The sequence below is a fragment of the Agelaius tricolor genome, unplaced genomic scaffold (assembly GCF_023055355.1).
Source record: "Agelaius tricolor isolate 1412-34295 unplaced genomic scaffold, bAgeTri1.0.p SCAF_57, whole genome shotgun sequence".
In the NCBI taxonomy this organism is placed as follows: Eukaryota; Metazoa; Chordata; class Aves; order Passeriformes; family Icteridae; genus Agelaius; species Agelaius tricolor.
The window spans coordinates 1,162,460-1,187,500 of record NW_027269317.1 but is presented as its reverse complement, the minus strand read 5'-3'; the positions used below and the strand labels follow the sequence as shown (position 1 = coordinate 1,187,500).

The 25,041-nt window shown below is 55.1% G+C and overlaps 2 protein-coding genes and 1 long non-coding RNA gene across 3 annotated transcripts in view; all 3 read right to left on the bottom strand.

The window, feature by feature from the left end:
• Window positions 1-16,629, bottom strand: part of LOC139604989 (uncharacterized) — a 22,372-nt gene extending 5,743 nt beyond the window's left edge. The window contains exon 1 of the long non-coding RNA XR_011684195.1: window positions 16,449-16,629. This is a non-coding gene — a long non-coding RNA (uncharacterized lncRNA). The remainder of the gene's footprint in view (window positions 1-16,448) is intronic.
• On the bottom strand, window positions 6,297-8,974 carry LOC139604940 (zinc finger protein 436-like). The gene is made up of 3 exons (XM_071456284.1): window positions 8,909-8,974; window positions 7,236-8,754; window positions 6,297-6,436 (listed from the first exon to the last, which is right to left on the bottom strand). The coding sequence occupies exons 1-2, from the start codon at window positions 8,928-8,930 to the stop codon at window positions 7,580-7,582; spliced, it is 1,197 nt and encodes a 398-aa protein (XP_071312385.1). The 5' UTR covers window positions 8,931-8,974; the 3' UTR covers window positions 6,297-6,436; window positions 7,236-7,579.
• Window positions 16,630-18,101: 1,472 nt separating the features above from the next.
• On the bottom strand, window positions 18,102-24,835 carry LOC139604901 (class II histocompatibility antigen, B-L beta chain-like). Its single transcript, XM_071456205.1, has 7 exons — window positions 24,689-24,835; window positions 23,952-24,221; window positions 23,270-23,279; window positions 22,495-22,769; window positions 21,584-21,829; window positions 18,446-18,612; window positions 18,102-18,308 (listed from the first exon to the last, which is right to left on the bottom strand). Exons 1-7 carry the CDS (start codon window positions 24,771-24,773, stop codon window positions 18,102-18,104), a joined length of 1,260 nt encoding a protein of 419 aa, XP_071312306.1. The 5' UTR covers window positions 24,774-24,835.
• Between the last annotated feature and the right edge of the window lie 206 nt (window positions 24,836-25,041).

Here is a 25,041-nt window from a genome sequence, read left to right as displayed (position 1 = left end):
GACAGATACCCTGTGTCATGGAAAGAGTGGAGAAAGATGCCGAGCACAGGGGGTGGGATACTCTTTTAGGTGGTCTCCTACTGCCACGGGTGTCCTGAGCAGTCTGTGTCATCCCATTGTTATCCTTTTGATACCAATTCTGCTTGGTTTTATTTTATCAGCAGTCCCATTCGTTATGAATTGGAGCATGAAACAGCTGACAAGATTGACGTCTATAGTTAATGCACACAACTTGGCTGATGTCCCATGCACTGTGAACATCCCCAAGCCTTTGACACAAGGTAATTATGAATGAAGCATATGTGTTTTGGAATAACCCTTAATTTCCATTTATGATTTTGTGAAAATTATTTTCCACTTTTAGTGAATTATTTTAGACAATCATTTTTAAGTTAATGCTTGTATTATGATTTGTTGATTGCTTTTGCTTTTGATTATTTGTGACTTGGTTTAACCATTTGAAAATTGTTATAAAAGTAACATTGTTTTAATTATTCAACCATTTGTGAAAATTGTTATGATAATTGTTGCAGTGTGTTTTGTTAAGTTATTAGGTTGGTTTGTTCCAATCCCCTTCTGTCTGAAAATGGTTCTGCCCCAGTTCTCCCTTCCCGCCTTTGGAGCTGTCTGTCTTCCTGGCTCCACCTCAGCCAACAATGTATCCCCTAAACTCCGCCCTGGTTTCCCGGGAAACCCTTGTATCTTTTCTTCTGATCCCTCCCCAGTACCCTGCCAATCACTCTCACTCCCCACCCTTACTGCTAGAATGTTCCAGCAGGGGAGTTCGATGGTTGGCTTAGGGACCGGGGCCCCTCCCCAGAATGTTTCCCGTTGGTGTTGCCCACGTGTCAATCCCTTGGACCCCACTCCCCACTACACCCCCATTGGCCCAATGCCTGGCACCTCCCTTGTTCTCCCTACCCCTTAAAAACTTGCTGTCATCCCTTCCCCCATCTTCTACTGTCGGTCCTTCTGGGATTCATTAAAGCCTGGATTAAGCCACAGTTGGAGTCTGCCGTCTTCTTTCCGCTGGTTGCAGCCTTTACTAGACTCCATCCTGCACAAGGTGTGCCTACAGCTGCAAGCTGGGCACTGCCTTAGGCACTATCCCGAAGCCAGCTATCGGGAGAAGTGCCCCCTCGTGCTGCTAGCAGTGCTGGTAGCTAGCCGGACGCTGACAATCGAGTTGCACTGCTGCAGATAATCAATATTAATTGTTCGTTTATTGTTTCCCTTTTCCCCCTCCTTTTCCTATCCTTTCTTCTCCTTCTCTCTTTCTCTGTTTCCTCTCTTTTTGGAGTCCCTATTTTTGCGGGTTATACTACCAACGTACAGCGAGTTCTGCAGACCCATCAGCGACACTCCAGAGTTCTGCTGATGAAGATCCCTCAAGACAATCGTGAGTCACGGGGTCGTGTGAGAGTCTGTCCGAATTTTCCCTCATCTGCCTCACGATCGTCATTGGGGGACCACTGAAGAGAAGACCCTCCCGTCTTAAATCTCTGGCTCCAAAGGAGAAAGTCATGTGCCTGAGACCTGAGAGCGTTGCCGAGCCATTGTTTGCACAGGTGTTGTTTGCTGTGTGCTACACTGAGCCCAATGAGAAGAAGAAGGAAGCACCATGCCCTTTTTGCAACAACAGCCTTGGGAGCTGTCCCACCTCTCGGCCTGGCTGGATTCTCCTGAGTTCTGGGTGGGCCCCCCACAGAAGACCCTCACCTGTTTTACAACCACCGTGAGAGACAGACTGAGATGTAAGGAGCCTCTCCATCAAGGAGTGAGACATGAAACCCCCATGTGAAAAGGCCCCTCTGCTCCTTCCAAGGGCTGGGACTGAAACCCCCAGCCCGGGGCAGGTGTGTGGGGGAGGCAAGCTGACCAAAGCGAGATGTTTGCCTGCAGGTTGTGACCGCTGGACCAAGAACACAATGGCTCTCATTTACTGCTGAGAACATGGACTACCTGTTACATCTATTCCTTATTGTATCTGTTTCCCCCCTCCCCGGCAATTTCCAATAGAGTTATCATAATAAAAACCTCTGAGTTAGCAAGAGATTTCGAGATCTCCCCGACATAACAGGCGGATCCTCGACTGGACTGGACCAAAGGACTTCGTCTCTATGTTTGGTAGCTCTATCCCCCTCTTTCTCTCTCTCTCTCTCTCTTTTGTCTCTCTCTTCCTCTATCTTTTTCTCTCCCTTAATCCCTCTATCACATTTTGCTGTGGTCATTCAATAAAGGTGCATTTGTTTCGATTATCATTGCAAACCCCCTTGTACAGTGTCGGTTCTTTTTGCACCCTGAGATCAAACCCACGAACCATCACGAAACCCGTCCGTGAGGACAGATCGTGACATCCCCCGAGGACCCCTCCTCAAATTCCCCCCCAAAGCCCCCCCAGCACCCCCAGACCCCGCTAAATCCCCCTCAAGTTCCCCCCAGACGCTTCCCAAATTCCCCCCAAACGTCCTCAAGACCCCTCCCCAAATTCCCCTTACGACCCCTCCAGGACCCCTCACCTGTTCCTGCGCCTCCTCAGCAGCTCCCGGAGCCCCCCGTCCTCTCCCAGCGCCTCCCCCGCTCTCTCCAGCGCCTCCCGCAGGACCCGCCCGAGCCCGGGGCGGCTCCCGGGGGTCCCTGAGGAGGTCCCGGGGAGCGGCGGGGGGGGAAGAGGCGCCCGCTCCATGCCCGGGCCCGGGGTCACGGGGCGCTGTTTCGGGCTCGGCTCTGATTGGCTGGAGCGGCGCGGGGAGGGCGGGAGTTGCTTAGGGGAGGCGCCCAGTGATTGGTTGTTTTCGTAGAGGGCGGGGTGATTGACAGGAGAGGGCTGGGGGAGGCGGGCTTTGGCAAAGGGAAGGCGCTCAGTGATTGGTCGGATAGAGGCAAAAAAGGAGGGAGTTTCTGAGGGGAGACGCCCGGTGATTGGTTGGTTCAGCTCGAAGGAGGCGGGAGTAGCTTAGGGGAGGCGTGCGGTGATTGGTTGGATCGGGAGCACGGGGAGGCCGGTGTTCCTGAGGGGAGACCCATGGTGATTGGTTGGTTTGGGGCAGGGTGCGCCGTGATTCGTTAATTTGGGAGATGAAGCACGGTCGGATCGTGGGATCGTTGGGGCGGGCCGCGCCGCTATTTGCTGGGAAAAGTCCGGGACTTTTAAGGGAACATTCCTATTTTTTGGGGGGAAAAACTCTTGGATTTTTAAGGAAAAATTCCCGTTCTTTGCAGGAGAAACATTCCCGGCTTTTTTGACCCTACATGACCCCAAAACACTTGAAATAAACCCCAAATAACCCCAAATAACTCCAAACAATACCTAAAAGTCCCCCAAATAAGCCCAAAGAAATACAAATAACCCCCAAAAAACAGAAAAAGAAAACCCCAAATTAAACCCCCAAACAACCCCAAATAATTTCAAGTACACCTAAAAAAAACCCCATATACACCAACATAAACCCCAAGAACCCCAAATAATTCCAAATCAGCCCAAAGAAACCCAAATAAGCCCAAACAAACCCAAATACACAGAAATAAACCAAGTAAAACCTAAGATAAACCCCAAATAGTCCATAAATACCCCCAAATCAACCTCAAACAATCCCTAATTAAACCCAAAGAAATCCCAAGTAACCCCAGTTCCTCCCGTCCGCACCCCAAAACAGACCCCGACCAATCAGAACGCGCGGCACTGATGACGATCCAGTTGATGCGCCCAAACTCAGAGCACTGGCCCCGCTCAGCGACTTACAGCCAATCAGCGCCCGGCCCAACACTGACTCATCAGTTGCCAGGCACAGACCAAGGCCTCTCACTGCGGTAAACACTCACAGACCGCGCGGGGTAATTTCCAGCCAATCAGAGCGTGTCTCGCTGATGACTCATCAGTTGCCAGCAGCGCAATTTGGGGAAGGGGGGGGAAGGTGACCCTGGGGATGGGCTGGGGACCCCAAATTAATGCAAAACAGGGTCGGGACCCCAAAACGGAGCAGGAGGGGCCTGGAACCCCCAAAACCAAACACGGGGGAGGGGACTGGGGGAAGGATCGGAAAGGGGAGGGAGAGTGGGGAAAAGAGGGGGGGTGGGACACCCAAATCGAGGTGGAAGGGGTATGGGACCCCCAAAGTAAGCTGGGAGGGGAGTGGGATCCCAAAACTGAGCTGGGAGGGGGATGGAACACCCCAAATTGAGCTGGGAGGGGGATGGGAACCCCAAACAGGATGAAGCCAAGTTTGTTCCTGGAATGTGTAAAGTAGTTTATGGATATGCAAAAAGGCTATGAATATGCAACAGGATGATGTCATGGGAGACAAGGACCATCGAGCAAAGGTTGTTATGGCCACCAAGACCCCCCAGTAATTTCGGGGACACCTCTTAATTAATCTGGTTTTAATTACATAGCCTGTTGCTTATTCATAGACCCTCATGCATATCCATAAACTCATTTACATATTTCAGGAACTATTCTACATGGCTTGTCCTTGGGGGTGTCTCCCCATTTCAGGAGACTCCACTGAAATGGAAAATTTAAACCCTCTCCCTTTGATTAATACTACTACTACTACTACTACTACTACTACTGCTACTACTGCTACTACTCCTACTACTAAATTAAAATAATAATTAATTTTGGAATTAAGGAGCTCTCAGTCAAAGATATGGGAGTAGAAATAAGAGTTCTTTATTAGGAAAAATTAAAAATACAAATGCAGTAATACAAACAAAAAAAACCAGTGACAGAGTCAGAATCCCCTGGGAATCCAGTGAAAAAGGTTGATCCTCTTGGAATCCAATGGGAAAAGATTTATCCAGTGGGAAATGTGGGAGATTAGGGACCGACCACAAGATCTCGCGATGTTGGGGCAGACAGAACCCCTCCCCTTTGCCGTTAAAGTTACTTAGCCCCCGTTTTGTTGGCCGTTAACCCCCGTTATCTATAACCCCGTGGAACCGTCAATAAACGCCATTCACCGTCCACCACCTTGGTGCATGCGAGTACTTGGTCCGAGCGGCAGGAGGGTTGCCGCCGTGCCATTCCCGATCCAGGCCGTCACGCCTCAAGCAGAGGCAACAGGGAAAAGGGCTGATCCTCTGGGAATCCAGTGGGAAAAGGCTGATCCTCTGGGAATCCAGTGGGAAAACGTTGATCATCTGGGAATCCAGTGGAAAAAAGGTTAATCCTTGGGAATCCAGTGGGAAAAGCTTGATCCTCTAGGAATCCAGCGGAGAATGAGGCTGATCCCCTGGGAATCCTGTGGGAAAAGATTTATCCTCTGGGAATCCAGTGGAAAAAGCTGAAATTTTGGGAATCCAGTGGGAAAAAGGCTGATCCTTTGGGAATCCAGTGGGGAAACAGCTGATCCTCTGGGAATCCAGTGGGAAAAGGGCTGATCCTTTGGGAATTCATTTCTTACCCCCCAAAGACAGGGCAAAGGCAGGGACATGGAGTTTTTATAGGGTATCCCAAAGGTGGAGTTGGGGTTTGGGTCAGGGGAGGAGTTCTCAGCAACACAAGAAGGGTGAGATCAAATTCCTGCCTCATAGCAACAGCAGCACTCCACAAAGAACCTGTCCCCAAATCCTAAATTCCCTCTAAAACAACTGAAAAATTATGGAACTTCAGATATATTCAATCAATTTCCTTCATTTAACACAGCTTGGGGTGTTTTTAAAGGATGAAGGTGAAGCAGAGGAAAATTAAGGCCAAACCAAAAGGAGAAGCAGCCAGGTGTGCTCCCAACATGGATCACAGGGAATGTGAGTGACCAGGGCTGCCCAAAGTGCCTCCTCCAGTGGGGGATGGAGCTGGAGCAGCGCACGAAGCTCTGCCCGCACTCGGGGCACTCGCAGGGCTTCCCTTACTGGTGCCTCCGTTGGTGTTGGGTCAAGATAGAGCACCTGGAGAAGCTCTTCCCACACTGGGGACACTCGTAGGGCCTCTCCCCTGTGTGGATGCGCCAGTGCTTGACAAGGGTGGAGTTGAGCTTGAATCCCTTCCCACAGTCAGGGCACTGAAAGGGCCTCTCCTCTCTGTGAATCCAATAGTGCTGGAGGAGACAGGAGCTGGTCTGAGACCTCTTCCTGCATTTATCACACTCATAGGGCCTCTCCCCAGTGTGGATCCTCTGGTGCTTGATCAGGTCGCAGTTCCACCCGAAGCTCTTCCCACACTCCACACACCTGTGGGGCTTCTCCCCATCATGGAGCTGATCATGGAGCACCAGCTCCGAGCTCTGGCTCCATCTCCGGCCGCCTTCCCGGCCCAGGCTGGCTCTTTCCCCCTCACATCCCCGCCATCTGCGTTTGCAGCCCCTCCTCGTGCGGCAGCTCCAGGGATTTTCCTCCCTGTTGGCTTCCTGCGCCATGGAGCCGCTCAAAACGGCCTCTGCCACCAGGTTCTGCCGCGGGCATTTGTCCTCCCTGCTCTCCATGCTCAGCTCCTGCTCTGGGGGAGGAAGGACAAGGACAGGATGGGATTTGCCTCTGTGCCACAGGCAAGGGCAAGGAGATCCCCTCAGGGCGTCCCCGGCAGGACGGCACCGCCACCCCCCCGATGTCCCCCCATGGGGCCTTTTCCGCTCAGCCTTGGACTTCTTCATTCTCCAAACATCTCCCAAAAACCCCAACCCAGGGACCCCCCGGGATATCCAGGCCGAGCTCCCCCTCCCCGCTGACTGGCGCGATGGGGGGGGCGATGATCCCACAGGTGGGGGCTGCAAATTCAGGCAGGGCTCGAGCGCGACACCTTCAGCTCAGCCTCGATTCGCCTTTGTCCCTCCTCTTCCTCTTCCTCCTGCTCCTCCTCTTCCATCCCCCCTCCCATTCCTCTGTGTTATCCCCACCTCCTTCTCCTCTTCCATCCCTCCCCTTCCATCCCTTCTCCTCCTCCTCCTCACTGACCCCACCTCCTTCTCCTCCTTCCATCGCTGCTCTCTCTCTGCCTTCATCCCTCCTCTTCCATCTCCCCTCCCCCTGCTCCTCTCCCCTAACCGGCTGGAACCCTGAAGGAAAGGGGGCAGGGAAAGGGCGGGAACCGTGAGGGGAAAGGTGCGGGCTCAGGCCAAGGGCGGCAACTGTGAGGGGACCCTCTGGGAGGCTGACACAGACTGAACATGAATGGGAGAGAAATCAGTACATGTGAGAGTTCTGTTTGCTATCGAATACATTCCACACACCCAGCCCCACACAATCCCCATCCCACCGCTCCAAATTGTCATCCCACTTTTCCCAATCTCCCCCCTCACCTGTCTCAGCCTGGCAACTGTGGAATTGAGTGAGTTTTGTGTGGGATTGAGATTTTTCAGGTGGGTGTGCGCACTTTTGGGGTAAGATTGAGCTGTTTTCACTGGGATTTGAGTGGTTTTGAGGTGACAGATCCATCCCTCTTGGCTTTTGCAGTGCAAAGAGATCCAAAAGAGAGAAACATTAAGGTCAAACCAAAAGGAGAATCAGCCAGGTGTGCTCCCAACATGGATCACAGGGAATGTGAGTGACCAGGGCTGTGCCCAAAGTGCCTCCTCCAGTGGGGGATGGAGCTGGAGCAGCGCACGAAGCTCTGCCCGCACTCGGGGCACTCGCAGGGCTTCCCTTACCGGTGACTCCGTTGGTGTTGGGTCAAGTTAGAGCTGCAGGAGAAGCTCTTCCCACACTGGGGACACTGGTAGGGCCTCTCCCCTGTGTGGATGCGCCGGTGGGTGATGAGGGTGGAGTTGCGCTTGAATCCCTTCCCACAGTCAGGGCACTGGAAGGGCCTCTCCTCTCTGTGAATCCAATAGTGCCGGAGGAGACAGGACCTGGTCTGAAACCTCTTCCTGCATTTATCACACTCGTAGGGCCGTTCCCCAGTGTGGATGCGCCGGTGGGTGATGAGGGTGGACTTGTACTTGAATCCCTTCCCACACTCAGGGCATTGGAAGGGCCTCTCCTCTGTGTGACTCTGATAGTCCTGGAGGAGATGGGAGCTGGTCAGAAACCTCTTCCCACACTTGGAACACTCATAGGGCCTTTCCCCAGTGTGGGTCCTCTGGTGCTTGATCAGGCTGGAGCTCTGGCTGAAGCACATCCCACACTCGGAACACTTGTACGGCCTTTCTCCAGTGTGGATCCTCTGGTGGCTGATCAGGATGGAGCTGCACCTAAAGCTCTTCCCACAGTCCCCACACTCAAAGGGCATTTCCCCAGTGTGGGTCCTCTGGTGCCTTATCAGGTGGGAGCTCATGGTGAAGCTCTTCCCACAGTCCCCACACTCGTAGGGCTTCTCCCCAGTGTGGGTCCTCTGGTGCTTCATCAGGTTGGAGCTGTCGCTGAAGCTCTTCCCACACTCCCCACACTCATAGGGCTTCTCCCCAGTGTGGGTCCTCTGGTGCCTGATCAGGGTGGAGCTGTCGCTGAAGCTCTTCCCACACTCCCCACACTCATAGGGCCGCTCTCCAGTGTGGATCCTCTGGTGCGTGATCAGGTAGCAGTTCCACCTGAAGCTCTTCCCACACTCCACGCACCTGTGGGGCTTCTCCCCATCATGGAGCTGATCATGGAGCACCAGCTCCGAGCTCTGGCTCCATCTCCGGCCGCCTTCCTGGCCCAGGCTGGCTCTTTCCCCCTCACATCCCCGCCATCTGCGTTTGCAGCCCCTCCTCGTGCGGCAGCTCCGGGGCTTTTCCTCCCCGTTGGCTTCCTGCACCGTGGAGCCGCTCAAAACGGCCTCTGCCACCAGGTTCTGCCGCGGGCATTTGTCCTCCCTGCTCTCCATGCTCAGCTCCTGCTCTGGGGGAGGAAGGACAAGGACAGGATGGGATTTGCCTCCGTGCCACAGGCAAGGGCAAGGAGATCCCCCCAGGGCTGAGCTGCAGCCGGGGGCCCTGCTGGGCTGGGAGATGGAGCAGCACAGAGGGGAAAGGGGCACTGACTTCCTCCTCACCTGCCTCAGTGTCCCGGGGCATCTTCCTCTTCCTCGCAGCCTCCCTGGGGTTGCCAATGGGAAATCCTGGTTTGGGGAAAACAAGGGATGAGCGCGTTTGTAGGAGCGTCGGGGGGTAGGACGGTCGGGACGGACAGAGACGAGAGATCTCTGCAGCCAGGCCCTGGAACTTGCGGTTTATTGCAAAGGGCCTGGGTGCAGGCCCTGCTTGGAGCTGCCAGGCACAGCTCGGAGCAGGCCCAAGAGAAGAGAGGGGTAGAGAGGATGAGAGGGTAAGAGAGTAAGAGGGGAAGAGCATAAGAGAGTAAGGTTCCCGTTACACTACAGTAAATCTTCTTCTGTGTTGAATATTCTATTTCTCACTAGCCAATCTAGTACAAGATACAAATCCTATAGCATTTATATACAGCCTGTAAGAATCACTACATCACCATACTGTGTTACATTTTGAACCCTAAAAACTCCTCTTTGGACCCCTTCTGCTGAGCTAGTAGGGTCTGCTCTGACCCTTGGATCTGTCTGCAAGCAGAGGGAGTTGTTTCATCAAAAGGGGATTACCTTCAGTTGGGCCACACCATTGTTTTCCTGTTGTTCACTAACTGAGGTATCTCAAAGCTTGCTTTCATTTCAATCTTCCTTATACTTTCTATATTCTCAAAATCTTTTGCCAGACAATCATATTTATAAGGCTTTCCTGTTTCATCTTCCCCAACACACATTGAGTTTGAAGGTCCCTCTGCCCGACTCCATCTCTACAAGTCACCAGCCTTCTGGGCTCCCAAAAAACCTCCCAAACACCAGGATTCAGCCCTGAAAAAGCCTCCCAGGAGTTCCCCGGCCCTGGACCCATCCCTTTGGTGTTCGGGAGTTCCACCCTGTCCCAGCTGCTGGGGTCACGCTTGGATTGGGGGTCCCCCTTCTCCTCGGTGCCTGCCCTGCCCAGGCTGCTGGCAGTCCCAGCAATGCCAAAAGCTGCCCCCGCTTCGCTCTCCCCATTTCGGGATGCCGGGGCTCTTTGGGCTCCCGGGCTCCCTTCTCCCCTCATTCTCTGCTCTGGGCTGCAGCAGGTCCAAGGAGTCCCCCCTGCCCCTCTCCAGGCTCTTGAGGCTCCCGCCAATGGCGGTGCTCCCCCCTCTCTGGGCTCCCCACTTTGGGCTCCTGGGGCACACAGGGCTCTGCTCCTCCAGGCTGCCTCTGCCGGCAGCCGCCACCACCACCCCCCGATGTCCCCCCAAGGGGCCTTTTCCACTCAGCCTTGGACTTCTTCATTCTCCAAACATCCCCCAAAAACCCAACCCAGGGACCCCCCGGGATATCCAGGCCGAGCTCCCCCTCCCAGCTCACCGGAGCCATGGGGGGGGCGATGATCCCACAGGTGGGGGCTGCGAATTCAGGCAGGGATCGACGGCCTGGCTCCCTCAGCTCAGCCTCCATCTGCCTTTGTCCCTCCTCTTCCTCTTCCTCCTGCTCCTCCTCCTCCATTCCCCCTCCCTCCTCCTTCTGCTCTGTCTTATCTCCCCCTCATCCTCCTCTTCCATCCCTGCCCTTCCCTGCCTCCTGCTCCTCCCCCAGCAGCAGCCACACCCTCGGTGCCCGTTCCCGCAGCCCTCGCAGCCCGCGGCAGCAGCGGCGATGGAGCCGGGACAGGTCGGGATGGGCAGCGCGGGGCTCTCGGCTGCTCCCAGCCGCTGCGGGCGGGGGGAACCCGGCCCGGGCCAAAGGAGAGGCAAACTGGCCAAACTGGGGGCACATCACAAAGCTAAGGATGCAGCAGAAAATGGAGCTGAAAGACTTATGTTAATATTAACTCCAAACAAGGAAAAACTGCAAATTCCAAAGGTTATGGAAGACGAGAAAAAAGAATCAAACAAGATAGGAAGTGAACAAGATAAATCAAGGAAATGGAAACTTCTTGATGGAAGACAATTACTTAATAAAATGGGCTTACTAGGAAAATATTAGAAGACATGCATCAGAAAACCCACTGGGGTAATCAAGCTTTGTGTGATCATTTTTTAAGGAACTATGGCTGCACTGGGATTTTTGGAGGAGCAAAGCAAGTTACTGAAAGATGCTTAAATTGCCAAAGGATAAATAAAAAGGTGATGAGAAAAACAACATTAGGAGGTCGTGAGTTAGCTTGTCGACCTTTTCAAAGTATCCAAGCAGAAGTTTAGATTTATAAGGTTCTAGATTTATTTGTAAAAAAACCCGTTTAATCTAGAAGAAAGAGAACATGCCATAGGTTAGACAGGAGATTTTAGGAGAATAAAAATCTTTAAAGTATCACCAACACCCGAGACAAAACAAGAAAAGAAAAAGGGGAAATGAAAGGGAGGGGAACAAGAGGAAGAATCCGAAAGAGAGTGGGATCCTTTCCAGGCCTTGCCCCCTCCGTTCGCGGCCGAGGCGCCTGTCCCGGGTCCCGGCTCGCTGCCCGCCTCAGCTCCGCCTGCCCCGGTTTCCATCCCAGGTGCGGGCTCACTGCCCAGGGCAGCTCCACCTGCCCTGGCGCTGGCGGTGAATTTGTGTGCCCTGCTCCCACTGCCCGGCCCGCGGCCGCTCTGCCGGCCATGCTGGGGAAGATGGGGGTTGCTCTGTCCTGCCGCCTGGGCCGAGGTCACCGCGCCGACCGCACCGAGGCCGGGTCCCAGCCATCCCATCCCCGGCTGCCCTGCCCGTGCCAGCTGCGCTGGGCACCGCCGCTGCTGCTGCCGGGGTCTCCCACCTGCCTTTTCTCTGCCGGGAGCTGCCGGATCAGCCGCCAGAAGCCATGTGGGGGCTGCCCACGCTCCGGCTCGGTCTCCACGGGAAGATCCCCCTCTGGCGATTCCGGCAGCAGACCCTGCCCACACTCCCACCGAGCCTCGGTGGGATATCCTCCCCTGACCACATCCTGCTCTGAGTTACATCCCCTTGGTAACCACAGCTCCAGCTGTTCAGGGAAACTCTCTCTCTCTCTACAGAAAGCACCTTATTGAAACACTAGGAGCTCAGTTAAAAGGCAGCGCTCTCCAAATTCTTTCCCAAAACACGGGAGAAAGGCTATAGAAGGTAAAAAAGTGAAAGAGTTAGATGAAGGGATTGCTCTATTTCCGTTAAGAGAGGTTCCCATGGCAGGGATGCGCTGCCCTGCCCCGCGGGAGCCACCAGCGCCCCTGCCGGCCGTGCCCGGAACTGCACCCAAGGGGAAAGCGCCGCAGCCGAAAGGCCGGGACTGGCTCCGGGCTCTGTTTGTTGGCACTGCCGGAGCTGGTGTTCTTTGTTTGCTTTATTATACACACTAGTAAAGAACTGGTATTCCTATTCCCATAGCTTTGCCTGAGAGCCCCTTGATTTCACTAGTCTAAAAATTAAGAGGGAGGGGCTTTGCATTCTCCATTCCAAGAGAGCCTTTTTCTGCCTTCCCAAGCAGACACCTGTCTTTTAAAGCAAGACAAACACCCACAGGCACTGAGGGGGGCTGCAGGAGGGGAAGAAGAAGGCCCTGCACCACTTGGGCACAAAGGCCCAGCAGGTGAATGCAAGAAGGGAGCAGCAAAAGGCCAAGCTGAAGGCAAAGGCCAGGGCAGAGTTCCTACAGCCCCTGAGGGATCAGCCCCAGGGCCCAAGGGGGCCCCAGCACCCAGGGCACGGGCTCGGCCACAAGCACCCGGCAGAGGCATTGCCCTCCTCGGCAGGGGACAGCCCACCCAAACAGCCCCTGGCAAGGAATCAGGGCTCCAGCTGCAGGGCACAAGGACACTGCAAGCACAGACAGCAGCACCCTCAGGACCAGCAAGTCCACCCCTTGATGGACATGGATTGGCAGCGCTGTCACAGCTCCCATCACACCAGGGACCCTCCACACTGGAGCCCTTGAGAACATTCAGGTCGGTCTGCATTGAGAGGAGGCCTCTCCTGATGGACACAGGGGCCTCTCAATGCACTCTGAATCTTAGACCTAAGGGGGAAAAATGCTAAAAATATGTTTGATAAGTGAGGGGATAAGTGGGAAAGATGTATGGTTTTATTCAACCACTGTTAGCAGATTTGGGAGATGGATTTGAAATGAATGAATTTTATTTGCTCCAATTTGTTATCATGATTTACTGGGAAGGGATTTGATTGCTAAACTTGGAACACAAATTAATATTATAAAAGGTGATACAGAGGCCAGTTCTGTTCTACCTCTGTGTCAAATGTCTGGCCAGGCCTATGCTGAAGTGAACCCAGAAGTGTGGGCAGCCCCAAAGAAAGAGGGAAAATTAGATAAGGAGCCTCTCCAAAGTACTCTGAAGCCACCAGGACAAGTGGTGTCTAAAAGCAACAGCCTGTTCCAGGGGAGGGAAGGAAGGGGAATCAGACAAAGCGCAGGTCACCGCCCCATGCTCAACTCAACCCAAGGAGCTCTGGGTGCTTGTAAGAGCCTGGCACTGAAATGCCCTGGGCAGGAAGGCTTCAAAATCTTCTGCTGACACCATGGCACCTAACAGGGGGGCAAAAGCAATTCTGACTGCTTCAGCAAGCACTGGATCAGAGATCAAGGTATATTCTCCCACAGGAAGCTGGGCTGGCACAGAGCCTGCCCTGGCACTTTGCTGTTGCCAACACCCAGCCAGGACATCGGCTCCTGCCTAAGGAGTGCAAAGCAGCACCACTGGTGGCCAAGGGGCCCATGCCAAGTGTCCCTGAGGCCAGAAACAGCCGCCAGCACAGCTGAACACGGGGGGACCCCTCAGCCTGGCCTCAGGGGCTCTGAAGCCCCGGAGATTTGCACTTCCCGCCTGCAGCAGGACCATGGCAGCCGCCCCTGAGCCTGCCCTGAAGGCAACGCAGCAGCAGCCAGGGCTCCACAGCGGGCCAAGCCCCTGGGCCTGCCCACAGATCCTCTGCTCAAACCCTCGGAAATCCTGGCCACCCTCCCCTGGCACCTCCAGCCACTGCGGCCAAGCCTTGCTGCCACTGCTGCAGCTTCAGCGCTGGCTGGGCCTGCACTGCCACAGCTGCTGGGGAGCACCACGGCACAATTCCACTCTGGGGCTCACTCACACCCACACTCTGGGCTGACTGCGACTGCATTGCTGCAAAATGCACCCATTCTGGTTCTTTTAAATCTTCTTTCTCTGCTCCGGCTTGGTTTGTCTTTGCCTTGGGGAAAGGAATTTTAAAGGTTTTATTTAAGGGCTGCTACACCACTCAATGGAGATGAGTTCAACATCTCCACAGACTGGGAATAGCCCAAAAGACACCCACAGAGATAACGACCAGCAACAAAACATCAACGCCCAGCAGCAAACAGCAACCAACAGCTACCCCAGACACTGCCCCCGGCACAGCTGGAGACACCTGGTCTGGAAAAGGCTGAGCAGGAAATCAACAGCAGAGGGGAAGAAATTCACAGCAGAGGGGAAGAAATCCGGGTCCAACAGGAAACCAAATACTAAAAACTTACACAACTTGGAAGCAATGAACAATAAACCAGGGGATTTCTATGGGTTTTGGATGGTAAAAAGTTTAGGAAAAATCTAGTAAAACTCACGTGTCACTGAACAATTCTCCCTGCACACCCGGATTATGTGTGGGTGAAAGGATTTCTGTTGCACATCCTGGCCAGAATCAAGTAATGTCTTGACTCTCTAAAACTGGAAATGTTGGAGAGTTTTGGCTCTTCCCACCATTTTGGTGACAAGATTACAACATTTGAATGTTTTTTTCTTAATAATCCTTCTGGTCAGTAAGGTTTGGGTCAGGGGTGTCAGAATCAATTTTTATTCTTAGGAGAAGTAGAGGCTTTTTGGGTATGTGTGTGCGTGTCTCTTAGTGATGGCACAATTTTGGTCTGGGTTTCTCCATGCTCACCTTTAGGATGCATTTTGAAAAACTAGAAGAGGTTTAAATGCGACGCTTTAATGCATAAACAGTTAACACAACACAGTTTAAAAATGGGAAAAAAAAAAAAAAGCATCAAAAAAAAGCAAGGGAGGGTGGGTGAGAAAGGAACAGGGGAGTCATCAGATTACTGCCCTGGAAGAGAAGCTTTGGTTTTAGTCAGCCTGCAGAGGAGCTTTAGAAATGCAAATGAACACTGCTGGAATTGGGCTGATTCCCTCTGCCCCTCACCCCAAGCTCTGCCTGCTTGCACCGATGGAATTTGCACAGCTCAAGGCAGAGCCCAGGGTGAGGATATCTGACCCTGCAACAGAAACGGGTGAAGCTGCAAAGAGAAACAGCAAATGGAGAATGTTGTGAAAACTTCACTATAAATAAACGGGGGGGAATCATCCCTCTGCCCACTCCCACATGTGCTGTCCCTGTCTATGTTATATACAGGGTATAATAGAGCACTGGGGATTTTTTGCTACCAAAAATTCAGGGAAATCAGTTGGGAATCCAAGTATTTGATGATTTAGAGAAAAACAGTCAATTGATGCAGCCCTGGCTGGAGAGAGCGGACAAAAATGGAGAAAAGATGAACGGCCACCAGAACAAATCCTACAACACCATGGACCAGCCCCTGGGAACCTGAACCAATTCATATCAGGAGCCACAGAACCCATTGCTCATTTCAATGGCATCATTAGATTACAAGCTGTCCTCAGAATAACCAACCAGACAGCTCCAGCTCCTGACCTTCCTGCTGAGCAATCCACTGAAATGAGGAACACAACATTTCACCATGGGATGGGATCAGATCATCTGTTAGCAGAAAAAGGAGGAATTTGCGGAAAATCAAATGACTCTGTGAAAAATGCATGTATTTTATGATTGGCTTTTCGCAAATATTGAAATGAATATTATATGTGTTGTGTTAGAAAGTAATGCTGTATTAGTTTTCTTAAGTACTGTGTTAAATATAGTTTTAAGTTATAAAAATTATTAAAATAGAAACGATGCTATGTAGGATACTTTTTTAAAAAGAAAGGACTCGCAGCGAGATAGCAGCCACAGGACACCTAAATCTTTCAGAGAAGAATTTATTGCCCTCTTATCAGAAGAAACCAACTTCTTCCCGCCTCGAAGGCGCTGTCAGGATTTGGAGGAAGAAGTTGTGATGACCAGACAGAATCCTGTATTTGAATGGAATTTATGCATCATGTATGAAGTGTATGAATATGCAACAGGCTATCGTTTTTAAGGGTTAATCCTTTGTTAACGGGTGTCCTTTTTCGGGTGCTGCCCGGAAAAAGGTACCCGGACGTCCGTAACTCTTTGTCTCTATTGTCTCATATTGTCCTAATTCAATTTCTCCAAATTATTATTACTCTAATTGTATTACTATTTTTATAACCATTTTATTTCTATTAAGCTTTTAAAATTTTGAAAACAAGTGATTGGCGTTTTTAACAACTCCAACTGGTCTTGGCAAATAGATGGCAAAGGAAAAGTGGTGAACCAGATAACAAAGGAGAAAAACAAACAGCTCATGCACCAATCCAAACGTGAAAAGGACGGGAATGGGACACGGTTTTGTGGTTCCCTGGCAGACCACGGGTTAAACGAATGCTGTTTCTCCTCTGATGTGCTACAGCAACTCTCACCTTTTTACCGTGCTCCACACCTTGAGAGTGCAGCTCATTCAGCAGCTGAGCGAGGGGATGCAGGTGGCAGCCAGGCCTCCTGATCCAGAAACGGCTACAGAAGGACAGGGAATGAGGGCACTGAGAATAATCCCAAAACCAAAGAAAACTCAGAAAGGAAAAAAGAAAAAAAAAAAAAAAAAAAAAAAAGAAAAAAAAAAAAAAAAAGGAAGTGAGAAACCATCAGTTTCAGTAAATGTCACTAATTAACATGGACTGCTGCTTAGACAAAGTCCCGCTAAATTCCTGAACTTCCAGAAGAACAAAGACTTAAGAGAGCCGTGAATATCGGCTGTTGTACAAAAGTGGGGGTGCACATTAACGAGGACATGCAGTTGGCGGATCGCGAAGTCTGAACCTTCCAAGTACTTCAGCCAGTGGGCAAAAGGAGAGGGAGATGAGGCCGGGAAAATGAGGATAAAAAAGAGGCTGCGAAATGGCAGCGAGCACACGGCAAATGCCCCACGGCCTCTCCCTGTGCTCAGCAATAAAGTCACTTGTACAGGACTCCTCTGTCTCCTCTGGGCACAGAAACCTCCGGCCACGTCAATTTCCCCGCACAGCCCCGGGCACGGGGCAGCCGCCTCTGTCCCAGCCACAGCAACCGGGCCGAGCCAGCGCTGCTCCGGCAGCGGCTCCTGCCGAGACAGCGGCCGCAAGGAGACCGCGGGCAGCCGCTCCCGCAGCGCCCTCACGCCAGCGGCAACACGCGCCGGACACGGCACAACGAACCCGCCTGAGCCCCCTGCCGCCCCCGAGGCCCGCAGCAAGCCCCGAGCCTCCGCACAACCCAGCGCGCCTCCCACCTGCGCTCCGGCCGCCTCCCAGCTCCGCCGCCGCCTCACCGCGCTCCGGCCGCTGCCGCCGCTCCCGGGCCCGCACACACGCTCCGCCAATGGCGCCGCTGCCGAGCCACGGCCGCCCTCAAGCCGCCACCGGGGCCCTGCTCCGCCCCGCTTCCACCAATCAGCGCGCCAGAACCACGACTGACGGCACCGTCGCCCAATCGCAGCCAGGGGCGGGCTCTGCACACGGCACAGGCTCGCCCCGCGCTCTCAGGCCCCCCGGGCTGCGTGAGGGCAGAGCCGGAGATGAGGAACAGCCCTGGAACGGGCCCGGGCCCGAGGGGAATTGAGCTGAAAACACAAACAAACTTCTCCGCACCTCCCGCCACGGCTTTCCCGGCACTGCGGCTTCGGTGGCTCCGGCACAGCGGGAAGCCCTGGAGCCTCACTTCTCCTACCCCTAATCAGGAGCATCAGTGCATCGCTTTGATTTCCCCCCAAAAGGGAAAACTGCCCCAAACGCCTGTGGATGAGTGGGGGAGGGGAGGTATTTCTGACAGAAAACTCCAAAACCTCAGAGCAGGATAATGAGAAGTAAGTGAAGAGCCTTAAATCCAGCCTTCCCCCACGCCTCCCTCCTTCCAGCTGCACCTCCTACCCCGGCAGTGCCGGAGACAGGGAATGGGGCCGTGCTCACTTCATGCCCCGGGGCTTCTCCCTCTGCTCAGGGACAGGAGTCGTTCCCCTGCTGCACCCTGGGCTCTCTCCCACCGGAGACTTCTCCAGGAACTTCTCCAAGCTGAGTCCATCCCACGGGGCACAGCCCCACTCCAAGTGCTGCAGCGTGGGTCACTGTGCCCCGGGGTCAGTCCTGCCAGGACAGGCTGCTCCAGCGGGGCCCCTCTGGCCACGGGGGCACAGCCTCCTCTCAGGCATCCCCGTGCTCCAGCGTGGCTGCTCCGGGGGCTGCAGGGGGATCTCTGCATCCCCATGGATCTGCAGGGGGATCTCTGCATCCCCATGGATCTGCGGGGGGATCTCTGCATCCCCATGGATCTACGGGGGGATCTCTGCATCCCCGTAGATCTCTGCATCTGGCACCGCCGTTTTTGGAGGAGCCAGGAATAGGCTGAGCTCTGCCTGAAGCTCTTCTCACATTCCCCACACCCTTCCCGGCACAGGGAGGCTTTTACCTCCTCACAGCTCTCCAGGCTGGGTTTGCAGCCCCTCCTCGTGTGGGATTTCTGGGGCTTCTCCTCCCCATTGGATTCCTGAGCCGTGGAGCCGTTCCAAATGGCCTCTTCCATGAGGTTCTGTGGCAGGGATTTGTTCTCCCTGGTCTCTGTCCGCAGCTCAGTGCCTGGGGGAGGAAGGACAAGGAGAGGAAGAGACAGGGAGAAGTGAAACGGAAAAGGCAGGAGGAGAGGAAGGAACAAGAAGGAACAAGGGAGGAAGGAGATGGGAAAGGAACGTGGATGGATGAAGGACAGAATGAGGAGAAGAAGGAGTGTGGACAAGGAGAAGATGGGATTTGCCTCCATGCCAGAGGGAAGGGGAAGGAGATCCCCCCAGTCCATCCCTGGCAGGATGGCGTTGGCAGTGAGGCTGTCCTGCAGCGATGCTGGGCTGGGAGATGGAGCAGCAGGGAGGGGAAAGGGGCAGTGATTCCTCCTGCCCTGCCTGGCTGTCCCAGTCTGGAGCGTCCTGGCGCTGCCGAGGCCCTTGGAGCGTCCGGCACTCAGGAGCCCGGAGCTCACGGCTGCTTTATAAAGCTGACAAAGTCGGCAGGATGGGTCTGGGTATGATCTCAGCAAACTGGGTTTATTGGTACAGGAACAGGGGACAGAGCTGAACAGGGTCCAGGGACAAAGACAGGGTGCAAGCTGAGGGCACAGGGGGTTTTTATATGGGGTAGTGAGGGTGGAGCTGAGGGTCAGGGTCCAATGGATATGGGGGAAATGGGGCAAAGGAGGGGGTGTAAGGGTCGGGACAGCTAATAGGGAAACAGGGGCAGAGGAATGCAGTAAACTGGGGCCAATGGAGGGACAGAGAGGGAGAACATTCTAGGCACTAACCAGAGATGGGTAATAGGGGGTGAACTAGGGTAATTAGGGCAACGGGCCAATGGGGTAACATAACTTTCCAGAAATCAGCATGTGCCTGCAAAGATCTGTGGGAGAAGCAAGCTTCTCACCATAACCTTGAAATCTATTCTTCTTATTGGGGACCAGTCCTCCATGGGTGGGAGATTGAGACTTCCATGGGCCTCCACACCAGCGCATCTTCCATTTCCTCGCAGCCTCCTTCTCCTCCGTCCAGGCAAATTTTGGGATTGACAAATCCTGGCTTTGGGGGAAGAACAAGGGGTGAGCACCTTGGGTTTTGTGAGAAATGAGCCTTACTCTTTAGAATTTTTGAAAGTTTAATAAGGAATAATAAGGGACAAATCAGTAACAGTGCTGGGTGTTGGCAATGACCAGAGGCACACCGGTTAACCACAGCAACTCTTCTTGTCTAGTTTCTCCATTGTATTGTTCAAATACATATTCATAATGATTGTACAGATTCAAACATTTCTTTGAACTCGTTTACGTGTTCCAGGAATTCTTTAGGTTGGTTTGACCCCCAACTCGCCTTTTTAGAGCACGTGCAGGAATCGTGGATTGCTGTTCTGAGGGTTGTGTGTCACTGCCTCACAAGGGCCCCTGTTCTGTGGTTTCAGCAGGTGACAGTTATTGACAGTGGAAGGGTCAGTGGCAGGGGCCTCATCACATCCCTTCCTTGAATGTTATCTGACCAGGCAGATGCTTTTAGCTATTTCCACAAGTACTTTAAATGAACATTAGCTCTTTCACAAATATCTCTGAGTTATTACTGTCAGTTAGTTACAAAAGTAAAAGCATTAGTTCTTATTTCACAACTACAGCTACTTCTGCAAAAGTTAACATTCTAATGCACAACACATGGCATCCACTTGAATATTTTGCAAAAGCCAAAACTATAATGTATATTTTTCACACTGTCCACAAACTCAAATATCATCCATAAATGATGTTCTGAGGATATGAGCTACACAGGGGCCAGGGCATTGGCCACAAAAAGCTGACAAATTATACTGTAGCAAAAGCAGTGAAAAGTGATTACAAACTGTACTATTTCAAACTCGTTGTGATTAAGAATATTTTGCAGAAGTCAATACATAATAGCAAAAGCCAACACTACCTAGTTATTTATAACAAACCCAGGGCAGGTTTTTCCCTTGCATGGAGCACCTGGGCCTTCCCCGGGCCCCTTCTGCCCTCCTGCAGAGCCGGTGGCATTTTCCAGCACACACAGTTTGTAACCAAGAGCCGGGTGCAGCCGAGAAGGCTCCAAGCGCCTCCTTCCAGGCTGACTCTGCAGGTGCCGAGGCTGCTCTGGGCTCTGCCAGGGCTCTGCTGGGGCTCAGCTCTGGGCCAGGCTGGGCCCGCCCTCCCCTCACATTGCTCCGGGCAGCTGAGTCACAGCGGGAGAGGGAAGGGGCACGTCAGGGGAGTTGAGGTTTGAGAGAGTTTTTATTCAAAAAACTGCCATAACAAACAGGCTGTCCTAACTACCATAACTAACTAGCAGTGCTAACTACCATAACTAACTAGTTGTCCTAACCACTGTAACTGAAAGCTGTCCTTTGATGAGGGAGGGGTCGATGCCCGTGGATCCCGCCGTGCCCCGGTGCGGGAAGAGCTCCGTGCCCCGCTCCAGGTCCAGCCCCCGTTGGAGGATCCACGCTGGATAATCCCGGGTGACCCCCAGGGTCAGAGCCCCCCGCGTTGGGAACACACCTGGCTGGGGGCTCCACATCTTCCTGGCTCCCCGTGTGGACACGTGGGTGAAGGCCGGAGGATCCCCGCTGCTTCTCTGGTTTCTGCTCCTCTCCTCATCTCCCCCTCCTCTTCCTCCCGCCTCTCCTCCCCCGGTTCAATCGCTCCTCCAGCTCCTCCTGGTTCCTCATCCCGCCTCCTTCCCCTCTTCTCTCTCACGTCCCCCGCCCCTTCCACCACCACCTCCACCTCCACCTCCTCCTCCTCCTCCTCCTCCTCCCGCTCCCCCCGGGCCCAGCCCCCACCCTTTTTCCCCCTCCCTTTGCCCAAATCCGTCCCATCACCGCCCCCCCCAAACCCCTCCCCATCGCCCCCCAATAAACGGCCCCGGGGCCAACTGGGAAGCTTTATTGGGAGCACTGGGAGCAGGCACTGGGCGGGGGCAGAGCGCCAGCGGGGCTGGGGGGACACGGGACTCCCCCAAAATCAGCGGAGCGGGGACGGAGCGGGGGGTCCCGGCCAGGCCCGAGCCCACGGGGAGGGGCTGCGGCCGCCGCCGGCTCAGGAGCTCTGTGGGCAGAGAAAAGGGGGTGACACCGGGCTGGGGGCCCCGGCGGGAGCGCGCACGCTCCGCCACGGCCGGGACGCCACCCCCGGCACCCGCCCTGACCTTCTTGCGCACGTAGAAGCCGAGTCCCAGCGCCAGGAAGGCGAAGCCCAAGACGAAGCCCCCGATGCCCGTCAGCATCTTGCTGCGGGCGGCGTCCGGCGGCATCTCTGGGGGGTCCGCAGGGCTCAGCACCCCCAAAACCCCTCAGGGACACCCCGAGCCCCTCCCAGCGCCCTCCCTGTGGCCTCCAGCCCAGCCAGGAGCCCCTGAAACCTCCCCGGGATCCCTTTTTGTCCTGGCCAGGAGCCACCAAAGCCCCTCCCGTCCCTCTGAGGATCCCACAGCCCCCTCCCAGTTGCCCCCAGCGCCCCAGGAGCCCCAAAGCCTCTCGCAGTCCCTTGGCAGCCCCAGCAGGACTCAGCCAGAGCCCTCCCAGTCTGTGCCCAGCACAACCGAGCTCATGGCGAGCCCCGCTTGGCCATGGCCGATCTCCTTCCAGCCCCTCCGGGCTCACTGCGATCCCTCCCAGTCACACCCAGAAACCCCAAACTCCCTCCCAGTCACACACAGCGCCCCCAAACTCCCTCCCAGTCACACCCAGAACCCCCAAAGTCCCTCCCAGTCACACCCAGAACCCCCAAACTCCCTCCCAGTGCCCACCAGGAGCCCCCAACCCCATCCCACCCTCCCCAGCCTCCCCCAAACCCCTTCCCAGCCCTTGCCCAGTCCCCAGGGCCTCTCCCAGTCCCAGCCCGGCTCTCTCCAGCTCCCTCCCAGTGGCTCCCAGCACAGCCCAGTGGCTCTGCCAGCGGCCCCAGGGGCTCCCCCGTACCCCAGTGCCGGCTCAGGGGCTGCTCCAGGCTGACGTGCTCCACCTGGCAGCTGTAGGTGAGCCCGCGCCGGGGCGGCGTTTCCAGCAGCACCAGCAGCTGGTAGGTCCAGTCCCCGTTGGGGACCACGTCGGTGGCCACCACGTGCTCCGAGAGCTCCTGCTGGCCCTGGAACCACCTCACCTGGATGGCAGCAGGGTAGAAATCCATCACGGAGCAGAGCAGGCGGCCGGGGCCGGGCTGGGAGCTCGAGGGGGGCACCAGCGAGATGGACACGCTGGGGGGGCACTGGGAGAGAGAGAGAGAGAGAGAGAGAGAGCAGGGACACACTGGGATCAGCTAGGGGGCACTGGGAGAGAGAGGGGAGGGCTGGGCTGGGCTGGAGAGGGACTGGGAGGGAATGGGAATGGACTGGGAATGGACGGGGAGGGTCTGGGAATGGATTAGGAGGGACTGGGAGGGACTAGGAATACACTGGGAGGGAACTGAGTGGCACTGAGAGAGGTTAGAAGGGATAGAGGGGCACTGGGAGAGAGGGTGGTGGTCTGGAAGTGAACTGAAACTGAAGTGGGAATAGACTGGTAATCGACTTGGAGAGGCTGGGTGGAACTGGGAAGGCCTGGGAGGGACTCGGAGTAACTGGAAATGGACTGGGAAATGGATTGAGAGGGACTGGGAATGGATTGGGATGGACTGGGAGTGAGTGAGAATGGACTGGGAGGGATTTTATATGAACTGGGAGGGAGTGGGATAGACTGGGAATGGACTGAGAGGGACTTGGGTGGAACTGAGAGAGGTGTGAGGGGATGTGGGGCACTGGGAGAGAGGGTGGAGATCTGAGGGTGAACTGGGAATGAACTGGGAACATACTGGGAACTGACTGGGAGAAGCTGGGTGGTACTGGGAAGGAGTGGGAGGGACTGACAGGAACTGGAATGGACTGGGAGGGACTGGGATTTATGGGGTTTGCACAGAGAGATGGGAGGAAATGGGGGGAACTGGGAGAGAGGTGGAGGTCAGAGAGTGAACTGGGAATGAACTGGGAAAAGAGTGGAAATGGACTGGGAGGGACTGGGGAGGAATTGGAGATGGCCTTGGAGGGACTGGGATGGCACTGGGAGGGATTTTGGTGGTACTGGGAGGAACTGGGAATGAAATGCGCGGCACTGGGAGGCCGAGTCCAGCGCAGGGCACTCCGCGCTGCGGGCCTGCCTGGCAACAGATGAGTCATAAAGGAGACGTGATCTGATTGGGCATTTCCGTCAGCTTTACGCGTCGCTGAAATGGACGCGCGGGGGGGCACTGGGAAGGACTGGGATGGACTGGGAGGGACAAGAGGCCCCGGGGATGGGCACAAGGAGGGCTGAGGGCTCTGGGGCGATTCCGCATGGACATTTTGAGGGGCTCCCGGTCATTGGCAGGGCAGGGCTCGAGCGGGCACGCTCTGCCCCGCGCTCACCTCGGCGCTCTGTGAGGAACGGGGTAAAATTCTTGTACCAGCACCGGCAGAACCAATCCACCGCAGTCCGTCTGTCCTCCATGAATACCGCGTTGCTGTTCCAGCGCTTGGCCAACTTCTCCCCATAGGGGGTGAACCCCACAAAATGCCCCACGTCGCTGTCGAACATTATGAACTGCTCCCGGTTGTAGATGGCCCTCTGGACGTACCTCACCTTCTCCGTGCCGTTAATGAAGTAACACTCGGACTTTGTCATCCTCTGGAACACCCCTGAGTGTCCATGACACCGGTCAGGGGTTGCCCACCCACCACCCTCCCTCAGCACCCCCGGAGCTCCGGGGCCCACCCCGGATCCCCACTCCGCACCCCCTGTGCCCCACGGCAGACACGGGACCCTCCTGCCCGTGCTGCCGCCTCCTCTTTGCCGCCCTTCCTCCATTTCCCCTTTCATATCCTCTCCCCTCCCACCTCCGGCCGTTCCCAAATCATTTTTGGGGTCCTATTTCCCCATTTTCCCACAAATTCCCCAATCCCCGGCGCCCTCGGGCTCAGTTTTGGGGTCCCCCCTCTCCTTTTCCCCCTTCCCGAACCGCTCCCACCCCTCCCTCCCCTCCCCCCCACCCCTCAGCCCCTCCCGCTCTCCCTTTGGGGGGTCCCCTCCTCCTCCCCCTCCATTCTGGGCTCCCCCCTTTTCCCCCTTCTCCCCCCCATCCCAGCGCCTCCCGCCCCCCGCTCACCCGAGAGCTCCGCGCCCGCAGCCGGGGGGGCTCCCAGCACCACCAGTGCCACCAGTAGGGCCCCAGCTGCCGCCCCTCGCCCCATGGCCGGGGCCAGGCAGGGAGCAGCAGCCCCAAAGCAGCCGCGCTGCGCTGGGAGCACCAGTCCGGAGCAGGGCGGGCTCGGCAGCGCCGCGCGCTCTCATTGGCTGCCGCCACTTTTGGGCAGCGATCGGCCATGGGCTCTGCCCAGCAACTGATGACGCAATACAACGCCCCGAGATCTCATTGGCTGCAACGCCTCCTGCCTGCGCTGCCATTGGCTGAGGCCTTTCCGGGACGCTGCAGCCCCGGGCTGGGGGTTTTTTGGGGAG